Source organism: Mus caroli, unplaced genomic scaffold (genome assembly GCF_978045245.1).
Source record: "Mus caroli unplaced genomic scaffold, Mus_caroli_1 scaffold_7, whole genome shotgun sequence".
Taxonomy (NCBI): domain Eukaryota; kingdom Metazoa; phylum Chordata; class Mammalia; order Rodentia; family Muridae; genus Mus; species Mus caroli.
Genome location: NW_028227262.1, coordinates 63,700,388 through 63,723,601, shown reverse-complemented (window position 1 = coordinate 63,723,601; position 23,214 = coordinate 63,700,388). Strand labels below are relative to the sequence as shown.

The following is a 23,214-nucleotide window of genomic DNA, read 5'->3' as shown; positions in this document are numbered from 1 at the left end:
CTTAAATGCCAGAGGCTGTTCTAGACACTAGGCACAGTGTTGTGGCTTCTGCTGGGGAGACATGGACAAACGTCTCTCTGTGATGGTTTGAATTAGAAATGATTTGTTTCACAGTTGGTTTAGGAGGTACAGCTTTGCTGCTGGAAGCCTGTTGGGCACGATGGAGGGTCATGTGCTTTTACCTGCTAAGCCGTGCTGTCTGCCCTCTTTTAAAGACTTTGTGTGTGTGTGTGACAGTCTGTCTATGTCACCATGTACTACCTGGTCCAGCTATCCTCATACTATTGTGTGTGCACTCAGTAAAGACAATTTAGGGGAGTTAGTTCTCGCCTTCCACTATTATATGAGTTCTGGGAATCGAACTTGGGTTTGTGCTGTAGATGCCTTACTGGTGGAGCCATCTCTTCAGCCCTGAGGGTATGTGTGTGTGTGTGGTTTCTTTCTTTTCGTTTTTTTTTTAAAGATTTATTTATTTTATTATTTATTTATTAATATTTCTGGTTTTTTTTTTTTCAAGACAGGGTTTCTTTGTGTAGCCCTGGCTGGCCTCGAACTCAGAAATCCGCCTGTCTCTGCCTCCCAAATGCTGGGATTAAAGGCATGCGCCACCACCTTCTGGCTACTTATTTTATGCATGAGTACACTCCCATTGCTCTCTTCAGAGACACCAGAAGAGGGCACCAGACTCCATTACAGATGGTTGTGAGCCACCATGTGGTTGCTGGGAATTGAACTCAGGAATTGAATTCCGTGAGCCATCTCTCCAGCCCGGGGTTGGTTTTTTAACCTCGTTTTATAGGCGCTTCTCACACAGTTGCTTGTGGTAAAGTCAGATCCCAGCTCTCTCTCCTCTCTCCCCTCTCTCCTCTCTCTCTGTCTCTGTCTCTCCCTCTCTCTGCCTTTCTGTCTCTGTCTCTCCCTCTCTCTCTTAACTATTCACTCATCCCATTAGATTCACTACTACTAGGTAGACTGCCACTTAAGGCACTAACCTTAAAATTTGTAACTTGCGAACGTGATTATTATTGGTTTCTTCTAGGGCAAGAGATAAAAAATCACGGGTGACTTGTGCAGGGCCCCTAGCGTCCCCAAAGCCCGGACTAGGTTTATTGTGAGCATACGGTACTGTGAGCCAGGTCTAGTGACGCTCTTCTGCGGCTTTCCCGCGCTCCCCGCGGGGCGTCCCTAGCAACGCGCGGGCTGGTTCTCAGCTCCGCCCCGCGTGAGGCAGTGAGGGCAGGTGCGCCTGCGCGCAGCCGCAACCGCCAGTCAACTCGCTTCCCCTCCCTTCCTCGCCCCTCCCCCTCTCTTCCTCTTCCACAGGCGCCTGGAGCGCGAGGCCGACATGGAGCCTGAGGACCTGCCGTGGCCTGACGAGCTGGAGGAGGAGGAGGAAGAAGAAGAGGAGGAGGAGGGCGAGGAAGAGGAGGGGAAGAAAGAGGTGGAGAACGCCTCGGCGGCGGCGCCCGAGGAGGCCCTGACCTCTGAGGAGAGTGGGAGACTGGAAGAGTTCGAAGAGGCGGGGCCCGACTTGGATTTTAACTGCGAGTCCCAGCGGCAGGAGAGCACGGACGAAGAGGAGGACGAGCTGGCTAAAGCCTGGCTGCAGGCTCACCCCGACCGTCCTGGCAGTGCTTTCTCTCTGCCCCCTCCCACGCCTCCGCCTCCGCCTCTGTCCCCGTGGCTCCGGTACACCCCAGTGGAGCATCTGGGCAAGACTGAGGTGAGAAGCGGCTCTGTAGCCCGGAGCTGGGCTGTGGGGAGGAGCGGGACTGAGGCCCAAGCGCCTGTAGAGATGCTTGAGCTACTGAACTGGGTCCAGGATCTCGGGACCTACGCGCTGCGGGTCGCCTCGCTTATGGACCGTACACCTTGCTTGTGGGGCAGGCAGGTTCTTTGTAATCTTAGGTTCTTCCTGACAGTGACAGCTCTGGTGGTTCCTGCGCCTCTCAGTGGATTCGTTTTTTGCTTTTGTTTTTGTTTTTAAAGTAGGGCAGATAAGACAGATGGCGCTGGGAGCCGGTACTCCCAGAGCGTGCAGTTAGAAAGGCTTCTTTGGCAGGAGGTGGGAGCTGGGGAGGGAGCCTAGGGAATAGCTAACTGGTGGAGAGACGTTTAGCATTTAGCACCTTAGTTTTATTGAAGTGCAAGAAACACCCCCCACCCCACCCCACCCCCACTAGGAATTATTGTTGGTTAAGTATTCTGCGTGAGCTTTTGTGTGTCTTCCCGCCCATTGTGTGTCTCTGCACTTGTAGCAATTAATAGGTTCCTAGCCAGTGGCAGGAACTTGGAATGAAAGCAGCTTGGGAGGCAGCTCTGGTCTGGAAAGTTAGAAAGCACCAAGTTAAGACCAAATAGAGGAAGAGCCAAGTTTACAGAGGTCCTGCCAAGATCATTTTGAAACTAACCGTGCTATTAATGCTTTTTAACTATCAGGAACTGCGTTGTTGGTCAGTATGCTCACGTGTGGCTCTTTACATACGAATTAGTTTTAAGTAAAACTAGAAAGGCTGGTGGTGTATTTAAGTGGTAGAGAGGTCTTGCCTAGTGTGTGCAAGGACTTGAGTTTTCAAGCCCTAGTATTGGTGAAGAGGGAGGAATAAAATTAGGAATTCAGTGATCCTGTACATGTCTAAAGTGCTTACTAGACATGCTTAGTGGCTGTCACATTGGACAAAGCAATTGCAGAACAGTTCCATTATCACAGTGATAGTATGGACTGTGATTGCCAAAAAGCAATACATGATGTTTGCTTGCTAGGGGGTAGTTAATTCATTCAGCTTATATTTTAAGTGTTTACCTTGTACTTGATGCTAAGGAAATCATGGTGAACTAAACTGCTGCCTTCCTAGTATTCCCATTCTAAAGAGGGAGGCAGATAAAATTCACATGATCTCATAAGTAAAACTGGTATATACAAAAATGCATGCATTAAAAAAAATGAATGCATGAAATAGGTAACCTGGACTTGTCAGTGAAGGTTGGGGAGTTACCTTGAAGACTGCAAGGCTAGTAAACAAGGGGTTAAACAAAGCGTAGATAAGGCAAGGCACTGTTGGTTAGCAAGAGTGTGACTTTTTCACATTTTATATTTGTTTTTGATTTTTTGTAGGATTAGGATTGAACCCCGGCTTTTAAGCAAGCTAGGCAAACATTGTACTTACTGCTGGACCACATCATTTAAAGCATGACATTTTCAAGAAAAAGAAGGCCAGCGAGTTGAGTCTGGACTATAAGGCTTTATGTGTTATGCCAGGCATTTTGAGGCTTTATCTCTGGAGTTTTGGAAAGTCAATAAAGAAGTTTGTGATCAGATTTGTATTCCAGCAAGAAAATTAATAGTGTAGTTAGCTCTGTTAGCAAGGGGGATTCCAGCAGCCTGACTAAGTGAAGGACACTAATTAGAGGACCCGGGCAATGCTGTCAGGCAAAAAGGGTTTGAGAACAAGGAAGTGAGGAGGGTGTGGTGTCATATACTTTTTAATTCCAGCATTTAGAGCAATGGTTCCCAACCTTCCTAATGCGACACTTTTCTATCTCATGTTGTGGTGACCCTGAACCATAAAATCACTTCATAGCTGTAATTTTGCTACTGTCATAAATCCTAATGTAAATGCAGGAGATGCAGCCCCCTCTATATGGGTAGAGGCCATAGGTTGAGAACCTCTGAGTCATAGGCAAAGGCAGGTGGGCCTTTTGAGTTCCAGGCCAGCTTGGTTTACATAGAATGGGGAAATTGATGGGAATAAGAGAAATAGGTTGTTTCACGAGATGTTTGTCATGCCAGAAACAGGGTTGATGGACTGGTGACATGGTGCTGTGAATGAATTCACAAGCCAAAAAGGCAGAAATAGAAAGTTTAGGTTCTTTAGTGGGGAACTTTTCTGGCACTGTTGAAGTGTCATGGTGCTGCTCTCTGGTTGCTTAGGTCTTGTCTGGTGCCACTCCTTGTGCATTTCTTTTCTTTCTCTTTGTGTTTTTTATGACTGATTATCTGTGCAGTTGCAGGTATGAGTCACAGGGGGTCAAATTTCTGATGGTCTAGTGTGCTCATTAAAGAGTGGAGACAGTGATTTCAGTATGTTCTGAGACAGACTGCAGCCAGGGCCTGTTAAGCTAGATCTTTCTGAAGGAGGCAGGGCCTTTGCTTTGAAACCTAGCCTGCTTTGTGGCCAAAACAAAATAGCCTTGCTCGGAGATTAGAATAACTTGGCATACACCACCCCTCCCAGAATAACATTAACGTTTAGAAAGCAAAATCGTGGTACTTCATAGTGGATTGGATGTGGAGGGTAATGTCCAGGTATTAGGTTAGTGAGTAAATGCTTGTGCTGATTTTGAGATGGACCGGATCTGTGGTGGCTTTGAGCAGGTGATGAATTGTCTGGGTGGGTGATAGATTGAATTTGGTTTTGAAAATTAGAGAAGTGGTCTGGGCTAGAAATTTTAAGTAATATGTTATCTACATCTAGACCATAGTGAAAGCTATACTTTTTTTTTAAAAAGTATTTTTTATTAGGTATTTTCCTCATTTACATTTCCAGTGCTATCCCAAAAGTCCCCCATACCCTCCCCCCCACCCCCCTCCCCACCCACGAAAGCTATACTTTTGAAGACCTTTCCTACCTTACTTTCTTCTGACTTATTTTAATAGCCATGAATATTTAAATTTATTTCTTTAGGTCTAGTGGAGGAATTCTTAAATTAGCCCACTTTAACGCTTACCATACCTAATACGAGAAAATTGTTTTTCTGTATTACAGTGACCTGTCTAATTGAAGTAGAAAAATACTGCTTCTTAGAGCTTGGGGTGTCTTTCTCCTTCCCTGGAAATTTTGTTTTGTTTTTGAGACAGGATCTTACTATGTAGTCCTGGCTGGCCTGGAGCTTGCTATGATTAGGCTGTCTTTGGACTCTTGAGATCTGACTGCCTCTGCTTCCCAAGTGTTGGAATAAACATGTGGTCATCATACCCAGTTCTGGTTACATCAGTAATTTACATTAGAGAATATATGAAAGTGTAGCCAGCTGTCCTTTTGTTTGTTTGCTTTATGAAGTTGTGGGTTTCCAATCTTGATCTTCATGCATTTAGGCAAACCTGCCCCTGAGCTATAGCCCTCCTACCCCCATTTTTTCTATTTTCTTTTTCTGGAAACAGGGTCTCACTATGTAGTCCTGACTGTCCTGAAACTCCCTATGTGAACTCAGAGGCCTCCCAAGATTAAAGGTGTGCACTGCTTATACCTGCCCAGGTTTTAAAGATGTGTTCATTGTCCATCTGTTGTCTAACAATGTTTGTTGTGTGTGTGTGTGTGTGTGTGTGGTGTAGTGTTTGTGTGCACATATGCATGTGTGTATAGGTATATATTGAAGCCAAAGTTTTACTTCTACTTGGATTGCTTCCCACCTTATTTATTTAATTTGACTAGGCTGGTCTACATAGTGATCTTTATAGAGATCCACCTGCCTCTGCCGCCAGAGTGCTGGGATTGAAAGTATGCGGCACCACACCTTCTACCTTAATTTTTAAGACAGGATCTACTACTGAAACTGGAGCTTATTGGAAGGTTAGGCTGGCCCACCAGCAAGTCACAAATATCTACTTGTCTCCTGCTACCAGAGCAGGGGCAGGTGAAAGTCATGACTGTGTGTGTGTGTGTGTGTGTGTGTGTGTGTGTGTGTGTGTGTGTGTATTCAGTTTTCCCCTTTTCTTTGAGATTGAACTCAGGTCAGCAGGCTTTATAAATGAAGTCAGCTCCTTTCCCTTTTCCTCCCTACATCTTGTTAAAGACTCATTTCAGTGAGTTATTCTGAGCCTCTGCTCTTTTGTTTTCCTGCTGCTCAGATTATTTAAAACACCTCCCCTCGAAGCTTACATTTGGAAGGGAATTGTTTTGGGTTGTGGCCCTAGAAATTCTTGGTCTCCAACTTTTAAATGAGTCATGAACCCAGCTTACAAATTTTTGATTGTTTCCTGTTGGCCTCTCCTCCCTTTACTCTTATCCTCCAGTTTCCATCTAGTGTTCAACATCTCTTCTGCTAGCAATTTTTTTTTTCCCAGAAGGAAAACATAGGCTGAGCCTTTAGTTTTGTCTGTGGTGTTCTATTTGCATGAACAGTGCTGGAATGAATATTTCCTATGTCCAGGAGACCCTTTTACTTGTGTGGAAATGTTTCTCTAATGTTTGAGTGACACCAGAAACAAAACTATGGTGTTTCCAGATTTCCTCTCAGGTGTGGTCTCTATACATAGACTCATGTTTCTTAGGTTAATTTTGATAATTTATGATTTTCTTAGAAAAAGTTCAGCAACAGCTCTAGTTCATTAGAATGCATTGAGTACTATATAATTTTTTTTTAAAGATTTATTTATTTTATGTATTTGAGTACACTGTAGCTGTCTTCAGACACACCAAAAGAGGGCATCAGATCCCATTACAGGTGGTTGTGAGCCATCGTGTGGTTGCTGGGAATCAAACTCAGGACCTCTTGGAGAGCAGTCAATGCTCTGAACTGCTGAGCCATTCCATATTACATAGTTTTTAAAATTTTTGCATCTATGTGGTGATTTTCATTTCCTATTCCTAGTTTTGTGTGTTTCATTTTTGTCTTGATTTGCCACTGTGTTCATCTGAGGGAACAGCTCTTGGAATGTTCTTTCTTTTTTCCTTTTTTTTTTAATGTCTTAGGCTGTTAAAATGCTGTTGCTCTAAACATACACATACATGTTATTGTGTGTACATGTGAGTTCATTGCTCTTGAATATATATCTGGGAGTGGAATTGCTGGGCATTTTGCAATTCTGTAGTTAGCCCTATAAGGGTCCACCAGATAGTTTCCTGTGTGGCTGTGCCACTTTACATTCTTGCTAGCATTGTAGGAGAGTTCTTGTGTCTAATGATTATAACCTGTTTTCTTGTTTTTATTGATCATTCATACATTAATTTTCAGAAATGTCCCTTTAGAACATTTGCTTAATTTTTATTTGGGCTGTTTCATATTGGGTTTTAAATTAAAAAACCCAGGATTTTGCATGTATCCAAGGATCTCTTATCTAATGTAATAAGTAGTCCAAATCCTGCTTAGCTTCCAAGATAAGCTGAGATCAGTCAAGTGCAGGGAGGCATGAGGCAAACTATTGGGGACCTTTTCATTTTTATAGTCAGATGGCTTTTCTCCTATTGAATGGTATGACACACACACACACATATATACACACACATATATGTATATATATATATATAAATACAATTTTTAGATTTATTTATTTAATGTGTATGATGTTCGCTGCTGTAAATATACATCTGCACCACTTGTATGCATGGTGCCTGTGAAGTAGGAAGAAAGTGTTAGAGCCTTTGGAACAGGAGTTATGGTTGTGAGCCTCCATGTGGGTGCTGAGAACCAAGCCCTACCTCGGTCCTCTGCAAGAGCAGCCAGTGCTTTAAGCCACAGAGCCAGTTCTCTAGACCCTATGTATTATTTATTTATTTACTTGCTTGTCTATTTATTTAGGTTCTCTGAGTCCTGGAACTCATTGTGTAGACCAGACTGATCTTGAGCTCACAGAGATCCTCTTGCCTTTTCCATCTAGTGCTGGGATTAAAGGCGTTTGCCCCCTTCTTTATTTTTGGCTAATGTGTTTAACATTAGACCCGTAGTTTGAGAATATTGCAAGCATTTCCTCCCATTCTGTAGTGTGCTTTTTTCTTCCTCTTCTCCTCTGTTTCTATCCCCTTCCTTCCTCTCTGCTGCTTTGTTCCTTTGTCTTTCTCCCCTGTGCTGGATAGAGTTAAGGGTTTTATCTTAGTTATGGTTTCTTTGCTGTGACAAAACACCATGACTAAAAAGCAAGTTGAGGAGAAAAGGTTTTATTTAGCTTACACTTTCACATTGCTGTTCATCACCAAAGAAGTCAGTATAGGAACTTAAGCAAGGTTGGAACCTTGAGGAAGGAGCTGATGCAGAGGCCAGGAAGGAGTGCTGCTTACTGGCTCACTCCCCATGGCTTACTCAGCCTGACTTCTTACAGAACCCAGCAGCACCAGCCCAGGGATGGCACCACCCATAATGGGCTGGGCTCTACCCCACTGATCACTAATTGAGAAAATGCCTTACAACCAGATCTCATGGAGGCATTTCCTCAGCTGAGGCCCCTTCCTCTCTGCTGACTCTAGCATTGTGTCAAGTAGACACACAAAACCAGCCAGTACAGCTCTCATGTGTGTCAGGCAAGTACTCTACCCTGGAGCATCATTTTGTTGTTTCCTTTGCTGTGCAGCTTTTTCTTTTTTTAAGATTTATTTATTATTATACATAAGTACACTGTAGCTGACTTCAGATGCACCAGAAGAGGGCTTCAGATCTCATTAGGAGTGGTTGTGAGCCACCGTGTGGTTGCTGGGATTTGAACTCAGGACCTTTGGAAGAGCAGTTAAGTGCTCTTACCCACTGAGCCATCTCGCCTGCTCCCCCCTCCCCCCCCCTTTTTTTTAAGATTTATTATGTATACAGCATTCTGCCTGCATGTATGCAGGCTGGAAGAAGGCACCAAATTTCATTATAGATGGTTGTGAGCCACCATGTGGTTGCTGGGAATTGAACTCAGGACCTCAGGAAGAGCAGTGCTCTTAACCTCTGAGCCATCTTTTCAGCCTGCTGTGCAGCTTTTTAGTCTGATAAGAGTTCTGTCTTTTCAGTTTGTACTCTGAGCTTGTAGTGTGGTGTAGAAAAAAGCATTGCCAAGACTAGAATTAAAGAGCTTTTTTCTTTGTTTTCTTGTTTTTATAGTTTAAACTTCAGTTTTTATAATTAAAAACTTAACTTATTTTCTTGTGTAGTTGAAATCAAGAAATAGGACACATAGCTTTTTCTTTCTCAGAATTGTTTAAGATTGTTTTGGGTCTTTTGTAGTTTCATATGAATGTTGGGATTTTTTGGCTTTAAATTTTTGTGAAGAATACCATTGGAATTTGATAGATTGTACTGAATTTGTATATTGCTTTGGGCAGTTTGCACATGTTAACAATATTAATTATTTCTAATTCCAAACATTGGCTGTCTGTTTATTTATGCCTTTTTTCTTTATCCCTTCTCAACTTCTCCCTTCTCCTCTCCCCCACAGTCTTACTGTATAGCTTGGCTTGGCTGATCTGAAACTCAGCTATACGTACATAGATCAGGCTGGCTTCTACCTGGGATTTAAAGGTGTATGCTACCATATCTGGCTAAGGATTTTTTTTTTCAATTTCTTTCATTAGAATTTTAGACTCTTTGGGATACAGGTCTTTTACCTTCTTGACTTAATTTGTCCTTAAGTATTTATTTATGAACTGACTTTGTGTGTGTGTGTGTGTGTGTGTGTGTGTGTGTGTGTGTGAGAGAGAGAGAGAGAGAGAGAGAGAGAGAGAGAGTGTAAGTGTGTGTGTCTGTGTGTGTGTCTGTGTGTGTGTCTGTGTGTGTGTCTGTGTTAGGGTCTGTAACTTGCTATAGCCCAGACTGGCCTTGAACTCTTTAGGTCCTCCCTCTGACAAAGTGATGGAATTACTGTCTGTTGATCTATCTATCTATCTATCTATCTATCTATCTATCTATCTATGTTACTTTTCTTCTTTGGGTAGTTACTTGTATACAGAAATATAACTGATTTGTGTGTGTGCCTGTGTGAGATATACACACACACACACACACACACACACACACACACACATAATTCATGCATATGTGCATGCAGGTATGCAAATACATGGAGGCCAGAGATCAACTCTCTTCAGTTACTACCACCTCTTTTTATTTTATTTATTTATTATATGTAAGTACACTGTCGCTGTCTTCAGACACTCCAGAAGAGGGAGTCAGATCTCGTTAAAGATGGTTGTGAGCCGCCATGGATTTGAACTCCGGACCTTTGGAAGAGCAGTCGGGTGCTCTTACCCACTGAGCCATCTCACCAGCCCCTTACTACCACCTCTTAATGTAGCTCATAGAAATTGAACCCAGGTCCTTGTGATCATAAAGCAGGTACTTTACTGACTCAGCTACCTGTCTAACCTTCTAGGCTTTGTCACTTGAAATCATTGTCTCTGTTGCTATTTTTATTTGTTCTGACATTTTGCTGACTTTAGTTTACCTTAGCTTATTGGACATGTTTTAAAAAGTAGCTTTAAAAACTTGTTTGCGTGTGTGCACAGATGTGCAGGTGTGTGTAGGTGACCATGGAGGTCCGAAGAATGTGTAGGATTTCTTGGAGATGGAGTTAGAGTTGATTGTTACCATCCTTCAGCCCATGGGTGCTAGGAATTAAATTTAGGTCTTTTGGAAGAGTATCTAACACTCAACAGCTAAGCCAACTCTCCAGTCCCTGTTTTTATTTAATCTATTGCATTTGGGTGTTTGTGTGTGTATATGTGCCTTCACATATGCACACTTTTATTTGTGGAGATCAGAGGATAATTTATGGGAATCAGCTCCCTTCTATTATGTGGTCAGAGGATAATTTATGGGAATCAGCTCCCTTCTATTACGTGGTTGTGGGTACCAGGATTGAACAATGTGTTGATCATGCTAAGTGAAAGTATCTTTATCTGATGAGTTATCACACCACCTTATTTATTTAGGGAAAGGTATCATGTAGTCCAGGGTCCAGGCTAGCCTCAAACTCACTAGCCAAGGATGGCTTTGAACTTCTGATTCTCCTGTTACCACATCTAAGTACTAGGATTATAGGATTGTATTACCACACTTTTAGTGTTTATATGGTGCTGGAGGTTGAACCCAGGGCTTTGTGTGTACTAGGCAAGCACTATCCATTGAGATACCTAAATAGTTTCTACTCTGATTCGTAATGTCTTGTTTGTTATTTAGCTCTCCTGATTTTTCTTAATTTCTTATAAACTCAGATTTACATATAAAAGTCACTAATTTTGCTACTTCTCTTGTTAATTTGTAGTAGATTCACTGTTTTGCTTCTAGATAGAAATTGATAAAGTGAATTTGGATTTTTTAGAAAAATGAATTTTTTTAAAGGCAGTTTTCATATTACCTTTTAATCAACAGAGGAGTTGCTTTTCAGCATTGCTGATTTCAGCAGCTCAAGGAGCTCCTCCCAGGTACTACATTCAGGTCTCAGGTGAAACAGAAGTCTTAGGCTACAGAAAGGATTTTAGGACAGATCAGTGAGAAGCAGAGTTCATTATAAACAGTATACTCCAAGACTCCTGTGGGGAAGTTTCAAGAGAGACTCACACTAAATGTTGTATCAATTTTCAAGTTATCTTGTTTAAAGGATGTAATGTATCAAACTTTAAAAGATTAAGTAAAATGTGCTGGGCGATTGATGGTGGGGAATGTCTTTAATCCCAGCACTCTAGAGGCAGAGTCAGGAGGATCTCTGAGTTCCAGCTCAGGCTGGTCTACAGAGTGAGTTCTAGGACACCAAGGACCACACAAAGAAATCCTGCCTTAAAAAACAAAAACAAAAAGATAAAGTACAATGTTTTGGTATGCTTATTTTTTCTTTTTGAGACTATAATTATATAATTTCTCTATTTCCTTTCTTCCTCCCAAACCCTCCCATATATCCTCCTTGGGCCATTTTAATTTATGGTCTCTTTTTTCATTAATTGTTCCATGCACATGCATATATATATATATATCCTAAATATAACCTGCTCAATCTAAAAGATTTTTATTTAACAAGATTTTAAGTTATTTATGGGTGTTTTGTGAAGGTTTTCAGATGAATGCTGATAAGATAGATAAGGTCATATTTTTTTTTTTTCTGTTGACATGGCCCTTCTCATAGCGCATCTGATTTGATTAGTATGCATGTACAATGATACATACGTAATATTATAAATAGGAACTTTCCCCCAGAATTCACTGAAACAATGAAGTTTGTCTTACTGTACATGCACCTCAAACCAGTTCAGGCCAGATCAGCCTCTCTTTTCTACCGTCCAGATCCTTTGGGATTATACCTGAATAGAAAACAGTCCAGATCTGATTGTTAGGGGCAGAGAAGCTTGTACTATTGCTCAGAGTGAAGTGTGCATTCTGCCTAGTGTAGCTGGAGAGTAGAGGGTTCTGAGATTGCTAGGTGCATTGTTTGAGAGGGGTATGAGTACATGCAGGATAAGGAACTAGACTCTCAGATACGTTAATACAAGGCTGTGTGTATATAATCTAAACCAAAGAGGTCTCAAGCCACTGAACTATTTCCCATATTTGCCTGCCTTATAATGGCTTTCCCCACACCCTCCTGTGAGGGAAGATCAACAGGTCCAGTCTTGAGAGTCTCTTGTGGGTAAGTTACAGCTGCTTCTGATGAAGATGGTAATGCTGTTATGCTTGGAGAATAGCATTTTATAACAGAATGAAAGCATTTTATAAAGTGAAAGGTGTATTCTAGCATGGTTACTTTTGTTATTGTACATCACTTGGCTACATGTGCTTTTTGATTTTTAGGTTGTTCCACTGACTTGCCGTGTATGGCAGGAGTCATCATATCAAGATAATTCTAGAGCCCAGTTTTCCAACTCCAGTACAATGTTATTGGAAACAGGGGTCCAGTGGGGCTCTGAGGAGGATCAGGTAAATCCAGGGCAAATTCTTTTTCTTTTTACCAGTAGCACAAGAGATGTTGTAGTCGGTTTCAGTGTCCTAATGGTGCTCATAATTTTATGTAGAACAGAAGCTCGTCCCTGCTCTCTCCATCTCAAGAATCTACGTTCTTTTAAGAGTATTGTAAAGGGCTTTGTAAATGTGCATTATGTCTTGGGATACTTAAAATACAAGAAGTTAAAACATTCAAAATTACAAACTCATTACTTGATGGTAATTTATTTTATTTTAAGAGGAAAGGTGTCCATTTGCATTTTTTTGTCTGTTTTTTTTTTTTTTTTTTTTTTTTTTTTGAGGCAGGGTTTCCTCTGTATAGCTCTGCATAGCAAGTTCCTGGAATTTGCTCTGTAGACTAGGCTGCCTGTGAACAGTACCTGCCTCCCCAGTGCTGGGATTAAAGGTGTGTACTACCACTACCCAGTTATCTATTTCCACTTTTAAACAGCTAAGTTTTTTGATGTATAAAGAAATGTATTAAAGTGAACTGTTTTAGCTATACAGTTTATCAGATGAGCTTTGAAAGATACACTCACATACCACTATGGTTGAGACATATAGCTTAGGTATTATATATAAAAGATTATGAATACTATTTTTGTCATTGCCTTCTCTAGTCTCTGCTGTTATAGCAAGCACCCTGTAGTTGGTGGCTCTGTAGCTTTGCCTTTTCAAAATTATAGTGTGAGGATTTTTAAAATCTGATTTTTTCCCTTTCTTTCTAAAATTAGCCTATGTTGCATGTATCAGCTCTTTAATTTTCATTGTTAAATAATATTATTTAAGTTTTTTTTGAGTAAGCATGACTTTCTGTTGAGTAAATACCTAGGAGTAGATCAGCTAAATTATTTAATGGTATATTTAACTTTATAAGAATATGCTAAATTATTTTCTGAAGTACCTGTTCCCATTTTGCCCAAGGAATATTGTTGATAGGTTTGGAAATACTCTTTTTTTTTTTTTTTTTTTTTTAAATTGCTATAGTATAGATTTGTCATGTACCAAATGTATTGATTTGACAATGAGAACTTAAATATAGTGTTAAGTGTCAGTGACTGCCTGGTACTAGGAGATGGGAATGATTGGAAGAGAACGAGAAGGAGGTTAATGGGGCAAGAAGGAACATAGAAGGAACAACTCTTTTTCAACTCTGGTGAGAATATTGTTAAATATGCAATGAGTAGACAGTAGTATTAATGTGTTGACTCAGTTAATGACCAACATCTTTTCCTTTAAAATTTTCCTTTCAGAGAACAGAGTCTTGGCATTGTCTTCCTCAAGAAAGGGATTCTTCCCAAACCTTGGATGTGTCCCAAACTGAGATGGGCAGAGGAGAAGGAACAGAAGGAACAGACCTACCCTCTCAGGAGGGGGGTGAACCAGCTCCATCACAGTGTCCAGGAAAGAAGCCAAAGCTCAATGTCTTGTGTTCTCCACTGCTAGGTAATGCCTTTCTCTCTCTCTATTTTAACATTTTATTTTACTCGATGTGTATGGGTGTTTTACCTGCATGTTATGTCTGTGCGTCGTTTTCGTGCCAGGTGCCAATGGAGGCCAGATGAGAACGCCTAAGTCCCTGGAACGGGAATTATGGGTGCTGAGAATCAAACTCAGATTCTCTTGAAGGGCAGCTAGTGTTCTTACCTGTCAAGCTCTTGCCTCAGCCTTAAATGGCCTCTGTGTCTTTACCCAGAAGTAATAGCTTATATTTCCTTTCTTTCCTTTTCCTCTTTCTTTTTCTTCTTTTTTCCTTTTTTTTATTTTTCTTTCTTTCTTTCTTTTTTTTTTTTTGAGACAGGGTTTCTCTGTAACCTTGGCTGTCCTGGAACTCGATTTGTTGACCAAGCTGGCCTCAAACTCAAAGAGGTTCTACCTGTCTCTGCATCCTGAGTGCTGGGATTAAATTTGAGAGATATCCCTGCTTGGCAATAGCTTATATTTCTAAAAACACTTTGTGTATGTGTGTGCACACAGTAACTTGTTAGCTTGTTCCTAACTAAAAATTTTTTTTTTTTTAATTGAGGCTCTCTGTGGAACTATACTCAAAAGAATTGGTTGGTTTTAGTTTTCCACACCAGCTGGTAGGGATAGCCATATTAAATATACTATTGATCCTCTTTTTAGCATTGCTCATAGAAAGCTGAAAGGTGATCACTCCCATTGTCATGGGTATTTATCATTAGTCTTCTGTAGCACAGTTGCTCTTGGAAAAGAGCACATTATCTTTGATTGGTATTCCCTCATCAGTGGAGACTGTTGCTTCATATAAAATAACTGTCCATATGTCTTCATTTGCTTTTTATTGTTGTGATAAAGATCATGAACAAAGTATCTTAGGGAGGACAGAGTTTATTTGGTTTATGTCCATTGAGAGAAGTCAAGGCAAGGACTTAAGATAGGAACTGAAGCAGAAGCCATGGTGGAACTCTCCTTACTGGCTTGCTCAGCCTGCTTTTTTGTACAACCAGGACCACCTGCAGTCAGCCCACAGTGGGCTCAGTCCTTTCATATCAATTATTAATCATGAAAATACCTCTCGCTCTCTCCGGTCAGAAAAGCGCCGGGGTAGCTAGGGCGCAGGGTCGGCTGACACTCGCCAGCTACCCACAACACCCGCCACAGGATCTTAAGACTTCTGGTGAGTGGAACACAGCTTCTGCTCCAATCCAATTGCTCGCGGGACCTGAGACTGCTTTGGTTGGGGAGGCAGAAATCCGGCCTCAGTAGGGCCACAAGCCTCTCCGGTCAGAAAAGCGCCGGGGTAGCTAGGGCGCAGGGTCGGCTGACACTCGCCAGCTACCCACAACACCCGCCACAGGATCTTAAGACTTCTGGTGAGTGGAACACAGCTTCTGCTCCAATCCAATTGCGCGCGGGACCTGAGACTGCATTAGTTAGGAAAGCAGAAAAACGGCCTGAGTAGGACCACAGGCCACTTCCGGCCGGACCAGCACCGGGGTAGCTAGAGCGCAGGGTCGGCTGACACCCGCCAGCTACCCACGAACCCTGCCACAGGATTTTGAGACTGCTGGTGAGTGGAACACAGCTTCTGCTCCAATCTTTAAACAGTGACAACGACAACAACTAACCCCAGAGATTACCAGATGGCTAAGGGTAAACGTAATAATCTTACTAACAGAAACCAAGACCACTCACCATCAGCAGAACCCAGCACTCCCACTTCGCCCAGTCCAGGGCACCCCAACACACCGGAAAAGCTAGACACGGATCTAAAAGCATATCTCATGATGATGGTAGAGGACTTCAAGAAGGACTTTAATAACACACTTAAAGAAATACAAAGGAACACTGGTAAACAGGTAGAAGACATTAAAGAGGAAGCACAAAAATCCCTTAAAGAATTGCAGGAGAACACTGCTAAAGAGTTACAAATCCTTAAAGAAAAACAGGATAACATAATCAAACGGGTAGAAGTCCTTACAGAAAAACAGGAAAACACATCCAAACAGATGATGGAATTGAACAAAACCATACTAGACCTAAAAAGGGAAGTAGACACAATAAAGAAAACCCAAAATGAGGCAACACTGGAGATAGAAACCCTAGGAAAGAAATCTGGAACCATAGATACGAGCATCAGCAACAGAATACAAGAGATGGAAGAGAGAATCTCAGGTGCAGAAGATTCCATAGAGAACATCGGCACAACAATCAAGGAAAATGTAAAATGCAAAAAGATCCTAACTCAAAACATCCAAGAAATACAGGACACAATGAGAAGACCAAACCTACGGATAATAGGAGTGGATGAGAATGAAGATTTTCAACTCAAAGGACCAGCAAACATCTTCAACAAAATTATAGAAGAAAACTTCCCAAATCTAAAGAAAGAGATGTCCATGAACATACAAGAAGCCTACAGAACTCCAAATAGACTGGACCAGAAAAGAAATACCTCCCGACACATAATAATCAGAACAACAAATGCTCTAAATAAAGACAGAATACTAAAAGCAGTAAGAGAAAAAGGCCAAGTAACATATAAAGGCAAGCCTATCAGAATTACACCAGATTTCTCACCAGAGACTATGAAAGCCAGAAGATCCTGGACGGATGTTATACAGACACTAAAAGAACACAAATTCCAGCCCAGGCTACTATACCCAGCCAAACTCTCAATTAACATAGATGGAGAAACCAAAGTATTCCACGACAAAACCAAATTCACACATTATCTCTCCACGAATCCAGCCCTTCAAAGGATAATAACAGAAAAAAACCAATACAAGGACAGGAACCACGCCCTAGAAACAACAAGAAGGTAATCCCTCAACAGACCTAAAAGAAGACAGCCACAAGAACAGAATGCCAACTTTAACAACAAAAATAAGAGGAAACAACAATTACTTTTCCTTAATATCTCTTAATATCAATGGACTCAACTCCCCGATAAAAAGACATAGACTAACAAACTGGCTACACAAACAAGACCCAACATTTTGCTGCTTACAGGAAACTCATCTCAGAGAAAAAGATAGACACTACCTCAGAATGAAAGGCTGGAAAACAATTTTCCAAGCAAATGGTATGAAGAAACAAGCTGGAGTAGCCATTCTAATATCTGATAAGATTGACTTCCAACCCAAAGTCATCAAAAAAGACAGGGGGGGCACTTCATACTCATCAAAGGTAAAATCCTCCAAGAGGAACTATCAATCCTGAATATCTATGCTCCAAATACAAAGGCAGCCACATTCATTAAAGAAACTTTAGTAAATCTCAAAGCACACATTGCACCTCATACAATAATAGTGGGAGACTTCAACACACCACTTTCACCAATGGACAGATCATGGAAACAGAAACTAAACAGGGACACAGTGAAACTAACAGAAGTTATGAATCAAATGGATCTGGCAGATATCTACAGAACATTCTATCCTAAAACAAAAGGATATACCTTCTTCTCAGCACCTCATGGTACCTTCTCCAAAATTGACCACATAATTGGTCACAAAACAGGCCTCAACAGATACAAAAATATTGAAATTGTCCCATGCATCCTATCAGATCACCATGGACTAAGGCTGATCTTCAATAACAAAATAAATAATAGAAAGCCAACCTTCACGTGGAAACTGAACAACACTCTTCTCAATGATACCTTGGTCAAGGAAGGAATAAAGAAAGAAATTAAGGACTTTTTAGAGTTCAATGAAAATGAAGCCACAACATACCCAAACTTATGGGACGCAATGAAAGCATTTCTAAGAGGAAAACTCATAGCTCTGAGTGCCTCCAAAAGGAAACTAGAGAGAGCACACATTAGCAGCTTGACAACATACCTAAAAGCACTAGAACAAAAGGAAGCAAATTCACCCAAGAGGAGTAGACGGCAGGAAATAATCAAACTCAGGGGCGAAATCAACCAAGTGGAAACAAGAACTATTCAAAGAATCAACCAATCAAGGAGCTGGTTCTTTGAGAAAATCAAACAAGATAGATAAACCCTTAGCCAGACTCACTAGAGGGCACAGGGAAAGCATCCTAATTAACAAAATCAGAAATGAAAAAGGAGACATAACAACAGATCCTGAAGAGATCCAAAACACCATCAGATCCTTCTACCAAAGGCTATACTCAACAAAACTGGAGAACCTGGATGAAATGGAGAAGTTCCTAGACAGATACCAGGTACCAAAGTTGAATCAAGATCAGGTTAATGATCTAAACAGCCCTATATCCCCCAAAGAAATAGAAGCAGTCATTGATAGTCTCCCAACTAAAAAAAGCCCAGGTTTAGTGCAGAGTTCTATCAGACCTTCAAAGAAGATCTAATCCCAGTTCTTCACAAACTATTCCATAAAATAGAAACAGAAGGTACTCTACCCAACTCATTCTATGAAGCCACAATTACTCTGATACCTAAACCACAAAAAGACCCAACAAAGATAGAAAACTTCAGACCAATATCCCTTATGAATATTGATGCAAAAATCCTCAATAAAGTTCTTGCTAACCGAATCCAAGAACACATCAAAACAATCATCCATCCTGACCAAGTAGGTTTCATCCCAGGGATGCAGGGATGGTTCAATATACGGAAATCCATCAACGTAATCCAGTATATAAACAAGCTCAAAGACAAAAACCACATGGTCATCTCGTTAGATGCGGAAAAAGCATTTGACAAGATCCAACACCCATTCATGATAAAAGTCTTGGAAAGATCAGGAATTCAAGGCCCATACCTAAACATGATAAAAGCAATCTACAGCAAACCAGTAGCCAACATCAAAGTAAATGGTGAGAAGCTTGAAGTAATCCCTCTAAAATCAGGGACTAGACAAGGCTGTCCACTTTCTCCATACCTATTCAACATTGTACTTGAAGTCCTAGCCAGAGCAATTCGACAACAAAAGGAGATCAAAGGGATACAAATTGGAAAAGATGAAGTCAAAATACCACTTTTTGCAGATGATATGATAGTATATATAAGTGACCCTAAAAATTCCACCAGAGAACTCCTAAGCCTGATAAACAGCTTCGGTGAAGTAGCTGGATATAAAATTAACTCAAACAAATCAATGGCCTTTCTCTACACAAAGAATAAACAGGCTGAGAAAGAAATTAGGGAAACAACACCCTTCTCAATAGTCACAAATAATATAAAATATCTTGGCGTGACTCTAACTAAGGAAGTGAAAGATCTGTATAATAAAAACTTCAAGTCTCTGAAGAAAGAAATTATAGAAGATCTGAGAAGATGGAAAGATCTCCTATGCTCATGGATTGGCAGGATCAACATTGTAAAAATGGCTATCTTGCCAAAAGCAATCTACAGATTCAATGCAATCCCCATCAAAATTCCAACTCAATTCTTCAACGAATTAGAAAGTGCAATCTGCAAATTCATCTGGAATAACAAAAAACCTAGGATAGCAAAAACTCTTCTCAAGGATAAAAGAACCTCTGGTGGAATCACCATGCCGGACCTAAAGCTTTACTACAGAGCAGTTGTGATAAAAACTGCATGGTACTGGTATAGTGACAGACAAATAGACCAATGGAATAGAATTGAAGACCCAGAAATGAACCCACACACTTATGGTCACTTGATCTTCGACAAGGGAGCTAAAACCATCCAGTGGAAGAAAGACAGCATTTTCAACAAATGGTGCTGGCACAACTGGTTGTTAACATGTAGAAGAATGCGAATCGATCCATTCCTATCTCCTTGTACTAAGGTCAAGTCTAAGTGGATCAAGGAACTTCACATAAAACCAGAGACACTGAAACTTATAGAGGAGAAAGTGGGGAAAAGCCTTGAAGATATATGGGCACAGGGGAAAAATTCCTGTATAGAACAGTAATGGCTTGTGCTGTAAGATCGAGAATTGACAAGTGGGACCTCATGAAACTACAAAGCTTCTGCAAGGCTAAAGACACCATCAATAAGACAAAAAAATCACCAACAGATTGGGAAAGGATCTTCACCTATCCTAAATCAGATAAGGGACTAATATCCAATATATATAAAGAACTCAAGAAGGTGGACTCCAGAAAGTCAAATAACCCCATTAAAAAATGGGGCTCAGAACTGAACAAAGAATTCACACCTGAGGAATACCGAATGGCAGAGAAGCACCTGAAAAAATGTTCAACATCCTTAATCATCAGGGAAATGCAAATCAAAACAACCCTGAGATTCCACCTCACACCAGTCAGAATGGCTAAGATCAAAAATTCAGGTGACAGCAGATGCTGTCGAGGATGTGGAGAAAGAGGAACACTCCTCCATTGTTGGTGGGATTGCAAGCTTGTACACCACTCTGGAAATCAGTCTGGCGGTTCCTCAGAAAATTGGACATAGTACTACCGGAGGATCCAGCAATACCTCTCCTGGGCATATATCCAGAAGATGTCCCAACCGGTAAAAAGGACACATGCTCCACTATGTTCATAGCAGCCCTATTTATAATAGCCAGAAGCTGGAAAGAACCCAGATGTCCCTCAACAGAGGAATGGATACAGAAATTATGGTACATTTACACAATGGAGTACTACTCAGCTATTAAAAAGAATGAATTTATGAAATTCCTAGCCAAATGGATGGACCTGGAGGGCATCATCTTGAGTGAAGTAACACAATCACAAAAGAACTCACATAATATGTATTCACTGAGAAGTGGATATTAGCCCAAAACTTAGGATATCCAAGATATAAGATACAATTTACTAAAAGCATGAAACTCAAGAAGAATGAAGACCAAAGTGTGGACACTGTGCCCCTTCTTAGAATTGGGAACAAAACACCCAGGGAAGGAGTTACAGAGACAAAGTTCGTAGCTGTGATGAAGGGATGGACCATTTAGAGACTGCCGTATCCAGGGATCCTTCCCATAAGCAGCTTCTAAATGCTGACACCATTGCATACACTAGCAAGATTTTGCTGAAAGGACCCAAATATAGCTGTCTCTTGTGAGACGATGCCGGGGCCTAGCAAACACAGGAGTGGATGTTCACAGTCAGCTATTGGATGTATCACAGGGCTCCCTATGCAGAAGCTAGAGAAAGTACCCAAGGAGCTAAAGGGATCTGCAACCCTATTGTCGAAACAACATGATGTACTAACCAGAACCCCGGAGCTCTTGTCTCTAGCTGCATATGTATCGAAAGATGGCCTAGTCGGCCATCATTGGAAAGAGAGGCCCATTCGACTTGCAAACTTTATATGCCCCAATATAGGGGAATGCCAGGGCCAAAAGAATGGGAATGGGTGGGTAGGGAAGTGGGGGGCGCTATGGGGGACTTTTGGGATAGCATTGGAAATGTAACTGAGGAAAATATGTAATAAAAATATTAAAAAAAAAAAAAGACACAGAAATCAAAAAAAAAAAAAAAAAAGAGTACACATGGAGGGACCCATGGTTCCAGCTGCATATATAGTAGAGGATGGCCTAGTTGGTCATCAGTGGGAGGAGAGCCCCTTGGTCTTGCAAAAGCTCTATGCCCCAGTGTAGGGGAATGCCAGGACCAGGAAGCAGGAGTGGGTGGGTTGGTTTGCAAGAGGATGGGGGTTTTCGGAGGGGAAACCAGGAAAGGGAACAACATTTGAAATGTAAATGAGGAAAATATCTAATAAAAACAACAAAAAAAGAAAAAAAAAAAAAGAAAATACCTCTCAGACTTGCCTATGGGCAACCTGATGGAGGTAATTTCTCAACTAAGGATATGTCTGTGTAAATTTACTTTATTTGATCCTTAGACTCATTCTAAGCCATTGCTATGTACCGTTTTGAGAACAAAACAAGATGAAATTGAGTCATTTCTTTGAGATAGATCATCCTGCTTGTCTTTTAATGTAGAATGGCTTTCTTAGCTCTTCACCAAAGATAAACTTCAAGTAACTTTCAAATCAAGGTATTCAACCATAAAGATGATTTTATAGAACTTTGTAGAGTAGAAGACTAGGATCCAACTGAGCATATTCTTTTCAAAACAAGCTAATGTTTAGAAGCCAGGATCCTAGTGCAGTGTTATGTGGTATAGCACATTAAAGTCTATTGTAGGTTTCCCTTTGGAGAAAGGTGGTTGACCTTGCTGGGAGGAGGTGGCTGTGATCAAATGACTAAAGGCTGTCTTGCTAAGGAGAAAGTAACTCCATTTTTGTCCACTAGTTTATGTAACATATCTAAATGCCTATTGTGTTTTAATCCAAGGGTAGATAGATGAACACTACCTGTGTTTTTTTTCTCTGAAGAAATTTCCATAGTTACAAAACAAGAGTAGAAGTCTACAAACTGTAGCCCACAGTCTAAAATATGTACTCTTTTTTTCTTTAAGATTTATTTATTTATTTTATGTATATGAGTATACTGTAGCTGTACGGTTATGAGCCATCCGTGTGGTTTCTGGGAATTGAGCTCAGGATGTCTGCTAGCTCTAGGCCTTGCTTGCTGTACACTGTAGCTGTCTTCAGACACACCAGAAGAGGGCGTCAAATCTCATTATGAATGTTTGTGAGCTACCATGTGGTTGTTGGGATTTGAACTCAGGGCCTTTGGAAGAGCAGTCAGTGCTCTTAACTGCTGCCCAAATTTGTATTCTTTATGAGTACAAATTTTAAGAATGTTTATTTTACATATTTATTTAATTTAGCTGTTTTCAGAAAGTCTTGGTATACTCTTATTTTGCTGGGAATTCTGTATCTCCCTGCTCAACGTCCCAAGTGCTGGGATATATGTGTGTACTACCCAGCCTGGATTCATTTTTCTTTTTTACTTCTATTGAGGTTCTCTAGATTTAACCTAAGGCCTTGCACATGCTTGGCAAATATTTTACTGCTGAGCTATCACCCTCACCATTTGAATTTTTAAAAGATTATGAAAACGAAGTATATGTGACAGTTCATATGTTGTCAACAAGCCTAAAATATTTATGTTCTGACCCTTGACAAAAAATGCTTGCTACCTTGTAGTGCAGAGGTTAAAATGAGGATTTGTAAAGTATAGGATGCTGCATTTAGCTTAATATAAGATCTTTTTAAAAAGGTAACATACCAGCAACTAAAAGTAAGTTCTGTTCCAGCAAAACGTCAAGGAAAATTCTCCAATAGAAAGATTTCAGCAT

At 40.8% G+C, this 23,214-nt stretch overlaps 1 protein-coding gene across 6 annotated transcripts in view; it reads left to right on the top strand.

Moving 5' to 3' along the window:
• Positions 1–1,251: 1,251 nt before the first annotated feature.
• The window catches only part of LOC110295677 (ALMS1 centrosome and basal body associated protein), a 108,773-nt gene continuing 86,810 nt past the window's right edge, over positions 1,252–23,214 (top strand). For 4 of the 6 annotated variants that reach the window (XM_085840467.1, XM_085840466.1, XM_085840464.1 and 1 more), the window contains exons 1-3: positions 1,253–1,723; positions 12,469–12,594; positions 13,872–14,064. In XM_085840467.1, the coding sequence (XP_085696593.1) occupies positions 1,346–1,723; positions 12,469–12,594; positions 13,872–14,064 (697 nt within the window). In that variant the 5' untranslated portion in view covers positions 1,253–1,345. Of the gene's footprint in view, positions 1,724–12,468; positions 12,595–13,871; positions 14,065–23,214 lie in introns of all 6 variants that reach the window. The other 2 variants (XR_015047609.1, XM_085840468.1) reach the window with 2 other exon arrangements.